Source organism: Vidua chalybeata, chromosome 15 (assembly GCF_026979565.1).
Source record: "Vidua chalybeata isolate OUT-0048 chromosome 15, bVidCha1 merged haplotype, whole genome shotgun sequence".
NCBI classification, from domain to species: domain Eukaryota; kingdom Metazoa; phylum Chordata; class Aves; order Passeriformes; family Viduidae; genus Vidua; species Vidua chalybeata.
The window spans coordinates 2,714,271-2,728,948 of NC_071544.1; the positions used below are offsets into that span (position 1 = coordinate 2,714,271).

Genomic DNA, 14,678 nt, shown 5'->3' on the forward strand with positions numbered 1-14,678 from the left:
TGTTAGGGGATACTCAAATGGCAAATATTTTCCTCTGATCTCTGATAAAAAGCTAATGTCAGAGAGGTGCTGGGCAAGTCTCCTCTAAATGATATTAAAGGGAGATCAAGAAGGAAAGTGGGGACAAGATGGAATCCTACAGGTGGGATTCAACCTCAGATTAAACTCCTTACATTTAGATCCCTGTGTGAATATGTTCCATCTGTACTCTGGGGAGCTTTGGAGATTTAGTCAATAGAGATTGAACAACTGCAGGGGAAGAGCAGTGATAAATTAATCCTGGAGTCCCCAGCCTTCACCCTCGGCAGTATGCAAAAAATTCCTATCAGCTAAAATACCAAGAAATATGGACATGGACTTAAAAGTAAACTCATCAAACCAGTGAGGCTCCCCTGTGCTGCTACAGCCTAAGCTAACCTCTGAATTTCAGATAGACTTGGGCTGGAAAAGTCCCTGTGTTATTGTCTGCACCATGCTGAACTCCAGTGCTTTTTAGAGGCAAACTTGGACACAGAAATTGGGTGACTCACTGCAATAGAACAGAACAAATTCAGACAGCTCATCTTTTCTCTGGGTTCATGTAACAGTTTAACCCCAATTTTTCTATTTCCCATGCAGCCTGCTATCAGAGAGTCTCTGCATCCTGGCCTATCAGAAATCTACAAATGTTCATAATCATTTTCTTGATAGATGGTTCCTTTTCCTGCTTCCATTTCCTTTGTGTGATTTATTTTCTGTGCTGGCAAAATGTATGATAAGACACTTCTGGAGCTATTTAATGATATTTTCTCTTGTAGACATTATTGAAATGGACGGATTGGATGTGAAGACCTTAGTGAACCTTCTGGGAATCTTTGCTCTCTCTCAATTTCTTCTGATGCATTTTTTTTTCACCTGTTGTTGCAGATATTCCTAGCAATGAATTAAAATAAATATCTCATCAGGAATGCCTGCAGATCCTCTGAATGTATTTCTGATAGTTGACTGCACAAATGTTTTATTTTTCATTCCGTTAAACATGAGCTTGTTTGCCTTGCTTCCTGGCGCTGGAGAAGCACTCTGAATCCCGAATGCTGAAAGGAAAATCACTGCTATTGTTTAAAACATGCAAAAATGTATCATTTATTCAAATATAAGATTTGTAAGTCATTGAATTTCATAGGAGAAGAATCATTAGTCAAAGTGCAGGCTGCACTAGGGGTCATATTTAATTTATTTTCAAAGCCTTCATTCGTGCTTTTTGGTCCAGTGTGTCATAAGTTATTCAATACACAAAGGTGTCTACTTATGTCTCAAAGTAATTAAGCTGATTAAGTCATATTATCACTAACAAGAAGCATTAATTCCACTTGAGTGAATGCTGCAAAACAGAGCCAGTGACATTTCCACCACTTAAGCTGAAAACACATTATAGGCTAACTGGGAAGCAAAAGCTTCCCTCAGCCCTGGCCTGTTCTTCCACCTGATCTCTGTGGAGGAGTTGGCAACTGATGTTTTCAGAGCAGTGAAAAAGGAAAAGGTGCAAAGGAGCAGAGAAAATCAGCATGTGACAATCATGCAGACATTTTGCAGTGTGGCACAGGCTAAGTTATTATGACAAAAGCTAAAGGATATTTATTTCTACAAAACATCTACCAAGATCAAAAAGGAAAGCGGAGGAAGGGATCCAGCCAGGAACAGGCTGCTCTGTTGGTGGGTTCAGGGAGATATTTAAGAGGCAATTTAAAAAGAAATCTGAATGGATCTTGACCAAGTCTTGAATAAATTAAGGCCTGTTCCAGCATCATCTTCAAGAGAGGAGAGGAGAGGAGAGGAGAGGAGAGGAGAGGAGAGGAGAGGAGAGGAGAGGAGAGGAGAGGAGAGGAGAGGAGAGGAGAGGAGAGGAGAGGAGAGGAGAGGAGAGGAGAGGAGAGGAGAGGAGAGGAGAGGAGAGGAGAGGAGAGGAGAGGAGAGGAGAGGAGAGGAGAGGAGAGGAGAGGAGAGGAGAGGAGAGGAGAGGAGAGGAGAGGAGAGGAGAGGAGAGGAGAGGAGAGGAGAGGAGAGAGGAGAGGAGAGGAGAGGAGAGGAGAGGAGAGGAGAGGAGAGGAGAGGAGAGGAGAGGAGAGGAGAGGAGAGGAGAGGAGAGGAGAGGAGAGGAGAGGAGAGGAGAGGAGGAAAAATAAAAAGAAATTCCTAGCATCTTTGGAGGATCTAATTAACCACTGAGTGCCACAGATTGGGCTGGATCCAAGGTCCATGCAGAGGTTCTCGTGGATTTTGGCTCTGTCCTGGCAGTACCACGCCCTCTGGGAGCTGAGACCCACCTGTACCCATGGCTGTAGCCAGCCTGACCCAGCTGCATGCAGAGTGTTGTGTCCATGCTGAGGTTCTCTGGGGAATTTGGCTGCTTCTCGATTCCATGCGTGGCAGATGGGAGTAGAACTGAGCATCGGCCCCTCTGGGTCCTTCCCTCTGGCCTCTTTTCTCTCTACCTCTGGATTCGTTCTGCCTCTCTGGGACACATTTTCAAGTCATTACAGAGATACAAGTGATGTTTCCATCTGAGCAGGCTATTCAGCAGCAGCAAGAGCACATCCCCCTGTTTGTGCTGGTGCCCAGAAGCTCTGTGTGCCTGCCTCCGTGGCCTGAAGCATTTTGCAGCCAACTGCACCACATGGCAGCTTTCCCACTGTCCTAGAAGCAAATCTCAAGCTGGCTGGCAGGTCCCTGAAAGCCAAATTTGCCTCTGGATCTCTGAGAGAGCTGGAACATGTGAGAGGGGCATCCAGAGAGTGTTGTGCTGAGCAGATCTCCAAAGGAGCTCTCATGCCCAGTGCATTACCAGGCTACAGAAACCAGCTAATGCTCATCGGCTGTGCAGGAGTGTTAGCACAGGGAGAGTTGTAAAAATAACTAGTTGTAGGGCAAAGACCTTGCATTTTTAATGAGACCCTGTCCCTGTGGGAGATCTTCAAAGGAGAGCTCATCTATTAGATGGACGATTCTGACCAGACATGCCCTTTGAAGAGGGATAGTAGTGTGGTTGAATTAGATTTATGCAAGTCCTCTCTCCCCTAAAGCATGTCCCTTTTTATTGTCCTTTTTTATCAATATGGTGATTGAAATGAAAGATTGAAACTGAGCTCTTGTCAGTGCAGGTTTTCCTTCAACTGGGCAAAAGCAGATACTGGGGGAATGTGGGGTGTTGGGGCCTGGGCTGGGGGCTGTGTTGCTCAAATCCCTTTTGGAAGATGCCTGAACATGCAAAGCTGGGGGTCAGCAAGAAGTACAGATGTGTGTGTGTGTATCTGTCATGGTCAGAAGTAATGGAGAGGACTTTGAGACAATTCAGTGAGCCTTGGTAGTAGGGATTAAAAAATGCCAAGAAAATACTCTGGAGAGTGACAGGGGAGGTGGCAAACCTGTCCCCTTGGTTGCTCGACCCCATGATTTTCCAAAGGCAGAGATGCAAAATGTCACTTTCAAACGCCTGTGGTTTTTGGGGGAGAGATTTGATATCAATTTCCCTTTGGGAAGTCACACCTGGGAATCTGACACAAAAAACCAGTTCCATGTGCTCATTTAGCTCTCGGATGCCATGAAGCACAGGGTGTGCTGGGTGCTTTTGCTGTGGGAGCTGGAACACAGCGAGCAGCTGGGCCCTCCTGCAGAGGGCTGCAGTCCTCTCCCAGTGCCTGACCAGCACCACCTAAAAATGCAGGGGAGATACTGCCAGAGTTAATCCAGGAGGGGGAGAGGCTTGCTGCCCTGCAGGGAATCAGGTCCATTTGATGCTTTTATTACTTCTTGAGGCTGTTATTAATCTTATTGTATCACTTTACATAATTCCCTTGTTCTTTTGAAGCAGTGGAACAGGCTAATACTGTGCAGAGGTCTCAGGATAGCTGTTTGGGGTTCTTTTTTACCCTTAACACTCTCTGGAGACCCTTGAAGAATGCACTTGGCAGCATAAAATCCTTCATCCGACTGTCTAATTGGGACAGGGAATATTTCATCTACCCGCAGTGAGCTGGCAGATGTGAGCTGGGACTGAAGTCACCAGAAGCAGCCAGGTCCCTTTCATGTCCAAAGCTTTGTCCTGCCGGGCCCCTGGCTCCCACGAGGCCCCTTTGAGTGCTCCCTGCCCCTGCTTCCACTGAAGAGCACATTGCCCACTTGCAGACAAGGACTTTTCTGGGTTAATCCCAAAAGCCGCACTGCAGCCTCCCCAAGCCAGCCACCAGCAAGTTCAGGGCATGAGAAGGACAACCACAGCCTGGCCACCTCAGGACTTCATCTGGAGGCCAAGTGCTTCCCACATCAAGCCAAGAGACATCCCACCAACAGATACAGGCTTGCCTATCCCCAGGGAGCTGGCCCCTACACCTGGCACAGATCCAGGTTATCTCTGTGGCCCCTGAGGCAAATTGCTGGGTGCCTATCCAGGGGAAAGGGCAAATTTACCAGAGAAAGCACCGTAACAACCACGTTGTTCTGCCATTAGTGCCACATCCAGCCCCTCTCCCCAGCAGCTCGTGGATGCCCACACCATGGTGCAAATTTCCCCCTGCCCTAGCTGGAGCACAGGCAAGGAGCTGTGTGACATCTCCTGCTCCTTCTGGCCATGATCCCAAAGTGCTCCTGAGTCCAGGGAAGGAGGGAAGGGGACCTTGAGCCCCCAGAATCCAGGTGAAGTGAATAAAATGAGCTCTCGGCATAAAAGGAGCTCTCTGCTCCAGAACTCAGAAGGACAGACGTATTTCATGGAGCTGGGAGTGCTGCTCCAAGAGCTGTGCAGCAATCCCTGCTGTCGTCTGCAACTCAGGGACAGCCAGGAGCCAGGGTGAGCTATTAAAATACAATTTATTGGTACAAATCAGACATAGTGAAACAAACTCAGTTTAGAAAGAGCTGTCATGTTCTGCACAGATGGATTCAAAATGAACTGTCCCATGACCAGAGCAATTGGCAATGATGACAGACAGACTGGTGGACAGGTGCAGGGTGCACAAGGCAGGGGAGAGACTGTGCTGGGGCTGGAGTCCTGCCCTTGAGGGCTCCTGACTGCCAGCTAAAAGTTCTAAAAGAGAAACAGGGCACACTTGGAGATGTTTGTCCTGCACAGGTGGGGCCCCCAGTGCACCAGTGCAGGGGTTCCTCCAGGCATTCAGGACTTGGGGAACACAGAGACCCGAGTGAGGGCAGGGCTGGAGGAAGAGACTGTCACCTGTGCTGGGGTCACTCCAATGGCTGGAAACTGTTTTTCATTCAGATGAAGTTGCCTTGGGCTAGAGAGCTACCCAGCAGGGCCTCACCTTGTGCATCTCTCAGGTGCTTAAGCTGGCAGCCCCTCTGGCCATCCAGTCCCTGTGTGCACATGCTGGTCCTGAGCAAAGGCTGGCTCTGCCCTGGACCCGGGCTATGTCCAGCCCTGCAAGTGTTGGGTCAGGGCTGGAAGAGAAGCACTCATGAAGGCTGGGTTTTGCACTCACTTCCCAGAGAAAACAGACACCAATTACTGCTCTAGACATGCAACACATCCTGCTGGATCTCAGGGACAGAACAATGGTCGCTGTCCCAGTGTGTAAGGCCAGGCTTGGCTGAACCAGGCTTGGTCTGCACACGCTTTCCATGCCCACTGGGACAGAGATACAGGCATGCAGCTCAGTACATTCACACAGCCAGACAAGACAAAGAAGTGACAATGTTTACAGAGATGAATGGTCCCTAAGGGGACATGGGAATGGGTAAACTCAAGGCAGATTTGCTTAAATCTGGTCATATGGACCTCAAACAGCACCTGCTGCCAATACAGCTCTGCAAGATGAGATGGGAGAAATTCCCCTCGGCACCACCCCCCAATCCCTGTAATTTTCAGTCTGTTGCTCCTTAAATCCTTCCCACATGCTCTGTTGAGCCACTCTCCCAGCAGCCCCATAAAGTCTTGAGTGGACCATGCATGGAGGCGTGTGCTGTGGGTGGACCTGGCAGCTGAAATAATGCAGAAGATTCCAAGGATAGAGCCATCCAGGCTATTTCAGGTCATTGTTGATAACCACACTGTCATGCATGTCACAATAAGTTGTCATCTTCTTCCTCTTGCCAAAGGTGGAGAAGCTGTTTTTGTTCTCCCGGCCTGGGAAGAGGGGCCCATCCTTGCTGGAAAGCAGAGTGGGGGTGCCAGGGATGTAAACGTTGTGCTGATAATCCAGGGCTGGGTACAAGGGGCTGTACTGGGGTGTCCAGATGCTGTTGGGGCCTGCTGAAGCCTTCTGAAACTCTGGAGAAAAGATGAGTGTAAGATTGGCTCAGGTCACATCCACATCCCAGCATGCAAGTCCTGTATCACCAACCTCCATCCTGGTGCCTGGACACCCCTTCCACCCACAAAACTTCACCACTGCAAGGAACAGGGATGTGATGCCCCCACTGCACCTCCAAAAGCAACCAGAGGGTCTGGTCTTGCCAGCCCCAGTATCCCAATACTAACCAGAGACCGGGGTCACCAGTGTGCACAGCCTCTCGTGCTCCTTCTGGAGGGCTCTACGGATTTCTCCCACATCTTCCAGGCTCTGGGAGCTAAAGAGAAGAGACTGGTTCAAAGCTGTGTCAGACATGACCTCCCCATTCCCATATCCCCCTTCCACCTGCTTCCTCTGTTCTCCCAGTGCTGGATTCAGTACCTTTTCAGGGCAGGTCTCTGTGTGTTTGGAGGCAGCCAGTCTGTGTTGGGCTGCTTGGCCTGGAAAACACAGGGAAGAGCAAGGCTGGTTATTGGGACCCTCTGTCAATCAGTTCTGGGACTCTTTGTCAAAAAACCCAGCCCTGCCAGCACAAGGCTTCAGCAGGCAGGGATGCAGGACCACATCTCCACTTTCCCTGTGCTCTTTGTGGAGAATTAGCAGCACATTCCTGTTTTGGGCAAACTGAGACAGCACGGAATCAGCCTGTTCCCTTCTGGACCTTCCTCACCCTCCTGAGATATCGGAGTGGTTCTGGGCTTGTCCTCTGCCTCTGGGAGTTTTAAGCCTGTCATTCTGCAGAGAGACAGGTTGTTTTCCTATTTCTTCTAATTTTCAAAAGCCTTTTTTGCATGTGCAATGTTTACTTAGCCCAGGTCTGAGGTACTAAATGGTGAGAGATGCAGAAACCGGCTGCGTGCTTGATGTCCCAGGAGGGCTGCAAAAGCTGCAGGAAAATCTAATTAAGTATTAGGGAAGAGAGTCCAGGGGTGCAAGGAGACACATGGAGAGACTCTCTTGGCAGAGAGTCTTGGGCTCTCCTCGGAAGGGCTGGTTTATTAAAAGTCAAACGTAAATGGATTAGACGCCTCATCACTCTCCATCCTTGTAATCGTGTTTTGGAGAGTCTTTCATCGGGAAAATTAGACATTCCTCATTTCAATACCTAACAAATGTTGACATCAAAATCCTGCCCCGCAGACCCCACTCCCTGCCTGCTGGCACAGCCTGGTGCAGAACAGCAGCCAGGCCCGGGACACTGCAGAGCCCTGCCAGCTCAGGGGAAGCAGAGCAGCAGCGATGCTCACACTGTCCCAGTGTGAATTGCTTACCCGCGCGGAGGAGAAGCCACCCCCACTATCCCACCGCCCCTAGGGCACCGGAGCATCTCCGTTGCCTCTAATGGGTACAAAAGACGGTGAGAAGGGATTTCCTCTCCCCTCAGCCGAGCCCGGTGCTCCCCCGGTAATTAGACCCGTCGGGAAGCTCGGTGGAGATCCCGCTGCCTGACGGCTCCTAATTCCCGCACTGATCAAAGGCGCCGGTTGTTCTCTGGGAGAAGCCGTGCCTGGTTTCCCTCGTGGCAGAGGCTGAGGGAGGGGGCTGGGGGGACCTGCGGAGCGCTGCTAAGCACTGCTGGCCATTATGTTACCTCTTTGGAGACCTGGAGATGCTGGTCTGGCCGGGACCGCTTCCCGGGATCCTTCTCGTTGTTCCGGGGGGGGCTGCAGGGTTTGAGGAACATGAAGTCACTCTGAGCAGACTCAGGACCGAGGCAGACCTTGTAGCAGTAGCCTGGGGGGCCGCCCGCAGGCACATCAAGGCAGGTGGCCGCCGTGGTCCCCGCAGGGGGCTGTGCCGTCAGGTTGGAAGTCTTCAGGCCATCAGAGGAGGGTCTGGACCCGGGACAGCAGTGGCAGCGAGGTGGCAAGCAGCTGTCCCCTTGGCGGGGACGCCGCTCTCCACGGCAGCGAATGGCTGTGAGGATGAGGATGGCGAGAAGGAAGGTGAAGGAGATGGAGCCCAGGGAGACAAGGAGATACAGAGTGAGCGGGGAAGATGAGGAGACCTCTGGAGGGAGGCTGAACTCGCTGAAGTCAGACAGAGTCTGCGGCATGGTTTCCACCACGGAAAGCAGGAGGGACACGGTGGCAGAGAGCGCTGGCTGCCCTCCATCCCGCACCTGCACCACCAGCTGCTGCCGGCTCGCATCCTGCTCCAGAAAGGAGCGGAGCGTGCGCAGCTCACCCGTGTCGGGCGCCACGCTGAAGAGGGTGAAGTCAGTAGCCTGGAGGAGCTGGTAGGAGAGGCGAGAGTTCAGCCCCGCATCCGCATCCACCGCCGACACCGTGCCCACGAGGTAGCCAGGCCTGGCTGATCGCGGCACCAGCTCAGTGGCAACGGAGCCGTTGCGCGGCATGGGGGAAACGATGACCGGAGCATTGTCATTCTGGTCCAACACAAAGATGTGGACGGTGACGTTGGCACTGAGTGGGGGAAACCCCGCGTCCTGTGCTTGCACCTGGATCTGGAAGCTGCGGATCTGCTCGTAGTCGAGGGAGCGCAGGGCGTACATGTGCCCGCTGTCTGAGTTGATAGACACGTAGGTGCCCACAGGCATGCCATGGATGTGCCCGTCGGCAATGGAGTAGGACAGGTAGGCATTTTGTTGGCAGTCAGGGTCTAACGCACTGACAGAGCAGATGGAGGCACCTGGTGCGTTGTTCTCCATCACATAGACACTGTAGGAGGGCTGGAGGAAGCGCGGGGCGTTGTCGTTCACGTCAGACACGGGGATGGTGAGGGTGCTGCGGGTCAGCAGGGCAGGCGAGCCCATGTCTCGAGCCGTGATGGTTACGTTGTACTCGGGCACAACCTCCCGGTCCAGCGCTTGCGTGGTGACCAGCGTGTAGTAGTTCCGGAAGGAGGAGCGGAGCTCGAATGGCACATTGGGGCCGACCTCACAGCTCACACGCCCGTTGTCCCCAGAGTCCCGGTCCAGAACACTGATGACAGCGATCACAGTGCCTGGGGGGGCATCCTCCAGCACGGGTGTGGACACAGAGGTGAGGGTCACCTCTGGCGCATTGTCGTTGACATCAAGGAGGTGCACAAGCACCCTGCAGTGCACAGCCACAGCCGAGGGCCCGCGGTCCTTGGCTTGCACATACAGCTCGTGGAGGCTGGCCCGCTCATAGTCCAGGCGGCCCTTCAGCAGCACCTGCCCGCTCCGGGGCTCCACGTGGAAGAGCTCTCGGACACGTGGCGGTGCGTGCCCACTGAAGGAGTACTCAATCTCCCCGTTGGGGCCCTCATCCAGGTCAGTGGCATTGAGCTGGATGACCAGAGTGCCAGCAGGAGCATCCTCAGGAAGGCTCACACCGTAGGAGGGCTGGTCAAAGGCAGGCACGTTGTCGTTGGCATCCAGCACCGTGATGACGATGTGCGCCGTGCCTGAGCGTTCGGGGACGCCGCCATCGAGAGCGGTGAGCAGCACCCGGTGCACGCGCTGCTGCTCACGGTCGAGGGCACGCTCCAGCACCAGCTCTGCAAACTTGCTGGCATCACTGCGTGTCTGCACCTCAAGTGAAAAGAAGCCATTGGGGCTGAGGCGGTAGGTGTGCACAGAGTTGGTGCCCACGTCAGGATCCTGGGCGCTCTCCAGTGGGAAGCGAGCTCCGAGCACGGCAGACTCGGCCACCTCCAGCACATATTCCTGCCAAGGGAAGGTGGGTGCGTGGTCGTTGATGTCCAACACCTCCACCTCGACGCGGTAGAGCTCCAGTGGGCTCTCGACGAGGAGCTGCAGGTGGAGCAGGCAGGTCCCCCCGGCCTCGCACACCTCCTCCCGGTCAATCCGCTCGTTCACAAAGAGGATCCCGTTCTCCAGGTTCACCTCCAGGTGCTGCCTGGCCCCGGCCCGTGACACGATGCGGAACCTCCTCGCCGACAGGGTGGACACATCCAGTCCCAGGTCCTCACCCAGGTTGGCCACGAAGGCTCCGTGCTCCAGCTCCTCCGGCACGGCGTAGCGCAGCTGCCCCCGCACCGGGTGGTGCGCCGGGGGCCCGGCCAACAGGAGGAAGAGGAGGGAGCGGAGGAAGAGCTGCCCCCGCCCGGAGCCTGTCCCGGCCCCCATGGCCCCGCGGCAGTCCCGGGAACGAGGAGTCGCACCCGCGCCGCTGCCTCCTCCCTCGCCTTCGCTTGCCTCTTGCACTTTCAAAGAGTTTAGGGCTCCCGGGGGCGGCGGAGGAGGGCCTTGCCCAGAGCTGCGGGGCCGAACCGCGGCCACCGGCAGTGGCTTAACCCTTTCTTTGCTGGCCCTCTCAAGGGGCTGCAATCCGGGTCCCGGGGCCACAGCAGAATCTGTTTACCGGAGCCAGACGCACCTGGGGACGGGACCACCTTCGGAGAGATCCCGTTAACGGCGGTGGGAGCTCCAGCAAGACCGATCGCTGCCCGGGGCACCGGTATTACCCCGCAGATGCTGCGTTCGTCCCCGCGGTAGATTAAGAGGAGCCCAGATCGCGGCTGCTGCCAAATCCCCCGGCCGCGTCCCCCGCCGTGCCGGTCCTAACCTTTACCAGATGGTTAAGCCCCTCCAGACTTGATTACATTTCCCTGCACACCGTTTTCCTTGTAATGCGGAGTTTTTAATTACAGGAGCAGGGGGATTACAGCCCTGGATAAAGCTGAGCCCATCAGCGCGGAGGCACAGAGACCCCCCCTTCTTTCCCTGCCTCCTTCCCACCCCCGACACCCCTCTTGCCCACAGCCCCGCGTCCCAAATCCCGCTCCCCCACCGGACACCCCAGCGTCAGCCCCCTCGGGCTCTCGGCACACGATCCTGCCCAGATACCCCAGGATCTGCCTCCCCACACCCCCAGCGGTGCCCCCACCGCGGGCACAAACTTTCCACCCCCCGCGGAAGGTGAGGAGGAGGCGGGAGCAGAGCGAGCCGCGGGTCCCCCGCCGGCCCCCGAAGCGCGACAGACGGCGGCCCCTGCGCCCCCCCTTCCCCTCCCCGCCCCGGTACCGCTCACGGTCCCTCCGCTGGCCGATCCGTTCTCCCCGCAGACCCGTCTCCAGCCGCCGCCGCGCCCGGGCAGCTCCGTGAGTCGCCTCCCTCCGTCGCCGTCCCCGGGGGCGCTCGGTAACGGGACGGGGCGGCCGCTGCCCCCGCCCCGCGGCTGCCCAGGGTGCGGATAATCCCCTAACGATCTAGTTAAAGGCTCGAAGGGGCTCGGAGCGGCTTTAGCCGGGCACTGATATTTCACCGCCTTTGTCTCTGCTTACCGGTCCCCGTTGGGAAGGGAACCGCCGGCCCCAACCGCCCCCCCCACCTTGCTCCCCACGGGGACCCGAGTGGGAAGCAGGATCCAGAGCCGACCGGGAGACCGAAGGAGGCAGGAGGCGGCGGAGCTGGTGGGGTTTGCCGGGCTGGGAAAAGGATTTGGTCCCTGGGAGTGCAGCGAGACCCACGCGGGACGTGCCGCGCTCGTGGGGTCGCCGGTCGGGGAGGAGGGCTGGCGGGGCGGGCAGGTGGAAGGAGCGGAGCGCCTGGGGCACGCGTGGGCTCGGGCCGCTCACGGGTGGAATCGGGACGGCTCCCGGTAAGTGAAGCCCAGCCTGCATCGGCAGCGCCGGTCACTGCCAGCCTGTCCCCCGCGCCATCTCCCACGCCAAGACCACCCCTGGCGGCGTCGTTGTCACCCCCGCCCCGATCTGTTTCTTTCTAATTCCCCTCCAATCCCCGATTTGCGCCCCCCCTGCCCGCCCCCCTCCCTCCGTCCATCACCGCCCAGCCCTCCCGGGGCTGAGACGCCGGAGGTGGGATGGAGCGGGTAGCGCTCCTCCGGGAGCCCCCTCGAATGCTGCTCAGGCCAGAGGGGGATTGAGGGTGGGGGTGAGACGGGACACAGGAATTTTCGGGGGGTCTTATTTCATTCCCTTCAGTCCTTCCCCCGTCTCCGACCAAAATGCATTCTGCAAAATCATTGGAGCGGCTCTGGTCCTATTGTTTGATTTAGAGTAAAATATTCACCACCACCTCCTGCTCCTCCAGGTGCACCGGCAGGATCCGAGCCCCCCCCGACTCCTTCCCGCCCTTCTCCAGCTCTGCTTGGTAATGCACCCCCCACCCCTGCACATCTTCATCCCTGCTTCCTTGTGGGGAGAACCGTGTCATGTCCTTCCCTCCCCTAAGGGAGATCACAGGATAGTCCCATCCTGTTCCTTTTCCTCATCTCCCCAGACTTTGTAGTCTCTTCCAGCTCCCCTCCCAGACCCCAGGATTCCAGGGGACCAAGGTCAAACGGGGTGGGGGGGTGGGAGGGGTTAGGGAGAACAGACTTGTTCCAAGGATCGCTTTCCTGAAGGAAATGGCTCGGGCTGGGGGTGCTGCAGAGGGGTGAGGAATCCAAAGAAGAGCCTTTTTTGGGGGAACATAGCAGAGGAGGGTGAGCAGCAGGATGGGGGGGATGGAATGGGGACAGTGCACCACTAACACTCCACTTCATACACTCTAGATTTTAAGGCCCTTCTTGTGGTGCAGAAGAGTGTTCAGCTGCCAGCCCTGTTCTCCCGGGGTAGGGAATCAGGATGCGGCTAGGAGCTTGTTTTTGGAAAATGCTGGAAACTAGAAGGGGGTCTGTCTCTCTGAGATGTCTTGGCACAGACGGGTGGGTGGCCAGTTGCCTCAGGTCAGCACTGATGTGCCTTGGCAAGGCCAGCCGGAGAGATCAGGGTGGGATGTAGCAGGAGATGCCGCAGGTTGAGCTGCCTTGGAAAAGTCACGCGGAGAGCAAAGGACTGGGGGGAGACCAACACTCTGCTGCCTGTGGGCACTAAACCTTGCCCAGCCACCACTGTCACTCCATTTTCCTGCCTGCTGCGTTCTGGGGCAGCAGAAGGGGCTGCAAGAAACGCTGTCCCTGCCAGACCACACAGCCCCTCCCCCAGGTCCCCAGGGCGCCCGTCTGCCCAGCCGTGCATGTGGCTGCGCTGCTCCCTCCTCGCTCCAAGCGGGAGCAGTTATAGTTTGTGGTGCCCAAGAGGGCAAACACAGTGGAAGCGGGGGGGGGTCTCCTGGTGGGAATGAGAGCAGCCCTGGCCCTGCAGCTGGGAAGTCACTCCGGGGTTGCTTCTGTAGGGTCAAGTGCTGGGGATTCGGTCTGTGAAGCCACAATCATCTCTGCAGCAGGATGCCATGACCAGAGCTCCTTCCACTTCAAAACTTTGGTTCCCTGCCTCCCCATGGGAGGAAAACCCATGTCCTGAAGGGGATGGTGGCTGTCTTGGCATGTTTATCAGGGCTGGTGGGCACTCTGCCTGCCCTTGTGTGCTGGGATGCAAGATATGATACATGCCCATCTCCTTTCAGAAGTGCACAGGGACAGGATGAGAAAGTAAGGACATGAGCTGGAGAAAAGAAATTTTTATTAAGGAAATAATCTTCACTGTGAGGGTGTCACAGGGACCAGACTGGGGCAGGGATTGTCATTCTGCAGGTCCTCCTGAGCTGCTGAATCTAGCTCTGAATAGGGATGCCCCAAGGTCCTCCAGAAGTCCCAACAGAAAAACCCCTGTGAACCTGTGAAGTCCCAGTCACTGAGCAGAGGTGAGTAGGTCACCAAAGCAAGGGAAAGAGCTGCCCAGAGAGCCCAGGCTTCCAGAGCACAGGTCCCAGATTTGTCAGGGGCCACTTCTCACAGGCACCATGCCCAGGGGTGGATGGAGCAATGAAGGATGCCAGGACTCTATTCCCACTGGAAGTCCTTGTCCATGGGCTTTGCTCTGCAAGGTGCTGGAGTTGCTTACCACCCTCCTCTTCCTCTGCAGTGGTGCAGGAAGAACTTTTGCACCAGGCATGATATGTTCATGAAGTTCCAGGGGGTTTTTATGTGAGAAGACATTGCTGAGGTGACCAACTCAAGGTTTACTACTGGTAGAAGGCACTTGACTCTCCTGGCCAGACACACATAGGGACAACTTCCTGAGTCTCTTTGCCTGGGACAGATGGAAACTGAAACAGGCTCAGCTCTGAGCAGACCCTCTCTAGCTGTCATCTCTTTTTGAACATTTTCAGGGCATGGGGCCCTGCTCAGCCTCTAAGGGAGCAGTTCTGACTCCCTGTAGGACACAGACTTCAATGGCAGCTCAGGAAGCCAAGTCTCCCCTCCTGCTCTGGAGAGGGAGAATTTCTTGCAAACCCAAGCTGCCAAAGGAGCTGCTCTCATGGCTGGTATCTTGTTCCACTTGAAGTGAACAGACTTGGGATCAAAAGCAAAAGAAGGGTGTGTTCCCATTATCCTGAGAGCTGGGACTACTCACTTTGCTGTGGGCATCCTCTTACAGGGTGTCCCTAAAATATCCTGAGGGAATGTCTCCTTTCTGCTGGGAAGGATGAAGGAACAGTGAGCAGGAAAGAAAGGTGGGCAACAGTGTAGTGATTGCCTG

The 14,678-nt window shown here is 55.4% G+C and overlaps 1 protein-coding gene across 1 annotated transcript; it reads right to left on the minus strand.

The window, feature by feature from the left end:
• Nucleotides 1-4,836: 4,836 nt before the first annotated feature.
• On the minus strand, nt 4,837-10,359 carry LOC128795923 (protocadherin-10-like). Its single transcript, XM_053957043.1, has 4 exons — nt 7,873-10,359; nt 6,663-6,721; nt 6,470-6,558; nt 4,837-6,259 (listed from the first exon to the last, which is right to left on the minus strand). The coding sequence occupies exons 1-4, from the start codon at nt 10,357-10,359 to the stop codon at nt 6,012-6,014; spliced, it is 2,883 nt and encodes a 960-aa protein (XP_053813018.1). The 3' UTR covers nt 4,837-6,011.
• Between the last annotated feature and the right edge of the window lie 4,319 nt (nt 10,360-14,678).